The sequence below is a fragment of the Belonocnema kinseyi genome, chromosome 5, assembly GCF_010883055.1.
Source record: "Belonocnema kinseyi isolate 2016_QV_RU_SX_M_011 chromosome 5, B_treatae_v1, whole genome shotgun sequence".
Taxonomy (NCBI): domain Eukaryota; kingdom Metazoa; phylum Arthropoda; class Insecta; order Hymenoptera; family Cynipidae; genus Belonocnema; species Belonocnema kinseyi.
This window is the reverse complement of record NC_046661.1, coordinates 79,061,487-79,066,247: the sequence shown is the minus strand read 5'-3', so window position 1 is coordinate 79,066,247 and position 4,761 is coordinate 79,061,487. Positions and strand designations below refer to the sequence as shown.

At 35.4% G+C, this 4,761-nt stretch overlaps 1 protein-coding gene across 4 annotated transcripts in view; it reads right to left on the bottom strand.

Moving 5' to 3' along the window:
- Positions 1 to 4,761, bottom strand: part of LOC117173454 (probable citrate synthase 2, mitochondrial) — a 47,328-nt gene that overhangs the window by 9,657 nt on the left and 32,910 nt on the right. For all 4 annotated transcript variants that reach the window (XR_004467189.1, XM_033362036.1, XM_033362037.1 and 1 more), the window contains one exon: positions 1,890 to 2,131. Coding sequence is in view for 3 of the 4 variants with exons in the window: in XM_033362036.1 (XP_033217927.1) it covers positions 1,890 to 2,131 (242 nt within the window). In the remaining variant the exon portion in view is untranslated. The remainder of the gene's footprint in view (positions 1 to 1,889; positions 2,132 to 4,761) is intronic.

The window sequence follows — 4,761 nt, the reverse complement described above, 5'->3', positions numbered from 1 at the left end:
TTGACCCTTTTAGGTTAGAATATCTCGAAAACTGAGGGTGATGGAATTTTTCTGAGGTCAGATTCGGATTCAGCGCAGCAAAAACCTTCGGGTATAGTTGGTTTGGTCTCTGGTTCTGAGAATTGTTGGCCTGTGTAATCCTTTGTTTCCTCGACGCGTGAAATTTTAAAAATTCTCATCCTTTGTAAAAAAGCAATCAAAAGTAAGACATACAGAAAAAGCATAAAGTAACGAAAAAGCAACTTAAAAAAAGTTATCAGTTACCGGGAAAATAGTAACTAAGTTATGTCACAGTTACTTTTTTTGAAAAGTAACGAAGTTACTGAAAAAGTTACAAGTAACTTAACTTTTAAAGTAACTTCGTTACTTTTAACGAGTTAGAACCCAACACTGATCTTGACTCGACATAAACACAAACAAAATCAGTATGAACAAAAAATCAGGTTTTACCTAAAGGCTACATTACTTTCAGGGGAGGGGGGGGGGGGAATCATAACCAAACAAAGATTGCCAACGAGGCGGGGGAGGGAAAAGTAGAAGAGTTGAGAAGTCAGACGAGGAGAAGGAAGAGATGGAGGAGAGAGAGGAGGATTTTCAGGAAGGTAGATCACTCATAATTAAATGGTGCACGATCCACTTTAGAAATCTACATTACCAACTGAGTGTAACGCCAAATGCCAGTATTTAAGCTTGGAACAGAATCTTTCTTGGTCGGTTAATGTCGCAGTTTCTGCTTTGCTATACTACTTATTATTGCATCAAGTATCACAGAACGTGTGTGGGTCTGTGGTTCTATTACATAACAGATCTTTAACCTTATAGTAATAACGTATTTTCTGAAAATATTTATTGTAAACGAAAATGATAACATTCTAAAATAATTCCTTGAGTTAAATTAATCATAATATTTTTAAAATAGATTATTGAAAGTAAAGTTTCAAAATCCAAGGAAAAGATACTGAATGCGGAGGAAAATAAATGGTTAAAAAAATGACAGAAGATCCTAAATGTAAATATAAAGAGAGAAGAGGAGGAGAAATATACACTTTTAGGTTAGGAATAGGGAACGGTAATTGATTATGTGACAGTGGACTACGAGGAAGAGATCGAAATAATTATAGGAAAAAGTAGTACTATAGTGCACAAGGGGAAAAAATTAGTGAAGGAGGGGTAGAAATGGATGGGTTTCGTAATGAAAAGAGAAGAAAAAGGAAGTGAGACGGGTTTCAAGATAATGGAGAAAAAGGAAAAGCAGTGGACAAGAATATACGAGAAACAAGAAGATGTACTCGGAGTGATGCGATCAAGGAAAGAGTAAAATTAAAGTTTTGAAAAAGAAGAGGTTTGGAAGATAGTAAATAGAGATAAAAACAGTAAAAGAGTAAATTAGGATATTAGGATGATAGGAGATGAGAGGAGGAAAATATGTAGAGAAAGAGACGACAAAGCGGACATAACAAGAGAAGTCGTCAAGGTGTTAGGAATAATAAAAGATGAGATATAAACCTGGTATATATTAGATTCCAAATGAAGTCTGGAAATATGGTGGTGAAAGAGCTTAAGGAATGGGTATGGATAATGTACAATGGAGTATGAAGACGAGAGGGGTAGCCAGATTTATGAAAAGAGGTTCTGATAGAACCCATAGTAATGAAAGGTAAAGGATGGAACGTTAAAGATTATAGAGGAATTACTCTAATGCCCATATTGAAAAAATGCTTGTAACTGTTTTATCAGAGAGATTGAAGTAAGAAGTTGGGGAAAAAGGATTGAGTCACCGAATCAGAAATGATTTAGTAAAGTTTCAGGGAAGACATTATAAATAAAGCAGAAGAAAATTTTCAATTTTTTTTTCAAATTCGTATATATTTACGCATTTCTTTTCTTACTTCCCAGTGGGTGTATTTCATTGCTCCGTTTTTAATGGCACTTTTTGTGTGCTTGTCAGCATCCAGTGTTGTAAGTGCAATAGAAAGTCGTCTCAAAGGGGTAACTGTCTTTGGTAGAGATTTCAAAACTGCTCCCACGATACCCCCATCTCCTGCCTCTAACCACCATTCTTTTCTTTTTTCTCTCCTAGCCGACCAATCGGCAATAAGAGACTCAGTTTGTTCCATAGTCGGAACATCTCCTATCAAACCATTTTCTTGAATTTTATATATAATACAACCAAAAATTTTCAAGGAATCTACATTATCTTCAGAGAATAACAGAAATTCTTAACATCTTTTCAGACTAGATGGGAGCTTTGAATTAAAAATTTTTTTAATTACATTTTTTCTGTAAAAAAATCTCCTTCGCTTCGCTGGGAATCGAACCACATAACTTCTAATTGACGGTCGGGTGTATTTCCCTTAAGCCACTAGAGAGATCGAAAGAAGAATCCTTTTGCAAAAATACACGCATTATTTTGCCAGGTGTTATAAGTCAAATTTCTCAAGAAATCTGTATTATCATCAGAGAATAACAAAAATTATGAACCTATTTTCAGACTAGATGGAACTATGAATTAAAAATCTGTAGTACGATTTCCAGTGGAGCAAAGGAGAAAATCTTATTCAGACAATATTTAAATTACAAATTTTTTAATTCATAGCTACTTCTAGTATAAAAAGACGCTAAGAATTTCTGTTATTCTCTTATGATAATACAAATTCCTTCAAAAAATTAACTTGTAATACCTGGCAAAATAATGCGCGTATTCCTGAAAAAGGATTCTTCGTCCGATATCTCTAGTAGCTTAAGGGAAAATACCCTTCCGGTAACCGGAAGTTCTGTTACTCGATTCCCAGCGTAGCGAGGGAGAAAATCTTTTTTTAGAAAAAATTTAATTTACAATCAAAATATAATTTTATAACATTTTTTAAAGTAGGCGAAATGCTCCTAAAAATAAGGGTTTCACAGCATATTAAGACATTAACAAATCACATCCCTTCTACGCCTAAGTCACGGGATAAATTTATCTATGAATCGGGGTAAAGTCAGCTAGGAAAAGGGCAAACAGGTTCGGATACAAGGAAAAACTTGGGTATGGTGCGTAGTAAAGTTATTTAGAGTACGGGGTAAAGTCGGCTAGGACAAAGGGTAAAGTTATCTAGGATACGGTTTAAAGTCGGCTAAAGTATGGGCTTTAGTTAGTTAGGATACGGAGTAAAGTTGGTTATGGTATGTGGTGAAGTTATTTAGAGTACAGGGTAAAGTTGGGTAGGGTACAATGTAAAATTGGCTGCGGACCAAGATAAATTCATGTAGGGTACGGAGTAAAATCGGCTAGGGTCAGCGGCAAAGTTGATAAAGGGAAAGGGTCAGGTCGATTATGATATTTATTAAAATGGGGTATAGTATGGGGTGAAGTTATCTAGGGTATGGGGTAAATTCGGGGAGAACACGGGGTAAAGTTGGTAAAAGGTAATGGTAACGTCTATAGGGTAGGAATTATTGCTGGGGAGAATATGGAGTAAAGTTTGGGAGAGTACGGTGTAAAGTCGGGTAATATACGGAGTAAAGTCCGCTAGATTACAGGGTGAATTAGGGTATCGTAAGGGATAAAGTCAGCTAGGGTATTGGGCAAAGTTAATAAAGGGAAAGGGTCACGTCGGTTATGATACCTATTAAAATTCTGCAAGGTATGGAGTAAAGTTATCTAGGGTATGAGGTGAAGTCGGACAGAACACGGGGTAAAGTTTGTAAAAGTTAAGGTCACGTCGGTTATGATACGTACTAAAGTTGGGCAAGGTATGGGGTAAAGTCAGGTAAGGGTAACGTCTATAGGATACGAATTAAAGTTGGGGAGGATATGGAGTAAAGTTTGGGAGGTTACGGTGTAAAGTCGGGTAGGAAACGAAGTAAAGTCCGCTAGATTACAGGGTAAATTTGGGTATCTTACGGGGTACAGCCGGCTAGAATACGGGGCAAGGTTGGTAAGGAGAAAGGGTCACGTCGGTTATGATACATATTGAAGTTGGGCAAGGTATGGGTTAAAGTTATTTAGGGTTTGGGGTGAACTCGTGTAGGGTACGGGGTTAAGCCGGGCAAGATAAAGAGTAAAGTCTGCTAGATTACAGGGTAAATTTGGGTATCATACGGGGTAAAGCCGGGCAAGATAAAGAATAAAGTCTGCTAGATTACAGGGTAAATTTGGGTATCGTACGGGGTAAAGTCGGCTAGAGTACGGGGTAAAGTTGGTAAGTAGTAAGGATACGTCTGTAGGAGGCGGATTAAAGTTGGGCAAGGTATAGGGTAAAGTCGTATAGGGTACCAGGTAAAATCGAGTTAGTTATAGGGTGAGGTCGGTTGTCTCTAATCAATTTGAATGTTACATTACAATTTTATATATTAGAACAAGTTAAAAGTTTTAATTTGAAAACATTGAATTTCGAGATTCTTCAATGAAAAAAGTTAAATTTTGAATACTTTGAATCGGAAATGATAAAATTTCAATTCTTTTCTAATAAAATTGTCCCATTTCTAAAATTTTAGTGTGAAATTTAAAATTCTTACTAGTTTCAGATCAAACAATTTAAAACTATATAAGTTCAATTCTTTTTCATTTGATTCGAAATGTTCTCCTTTTTCAACATTTATTTTCAAAATTTTACCGAATATAAAATTCGTTTATTTCGAGCATTTTCAACTTAAAAGCGTTCAATAAATTTTTAAGTTGTTTTCAAACTAACTTCTAATGTCAAAAATGTCTAAAACATAACATTCGAATTTTGTTTAGTAATGTATTTTTTAATTGTTTATATTTTTAGCTTTATA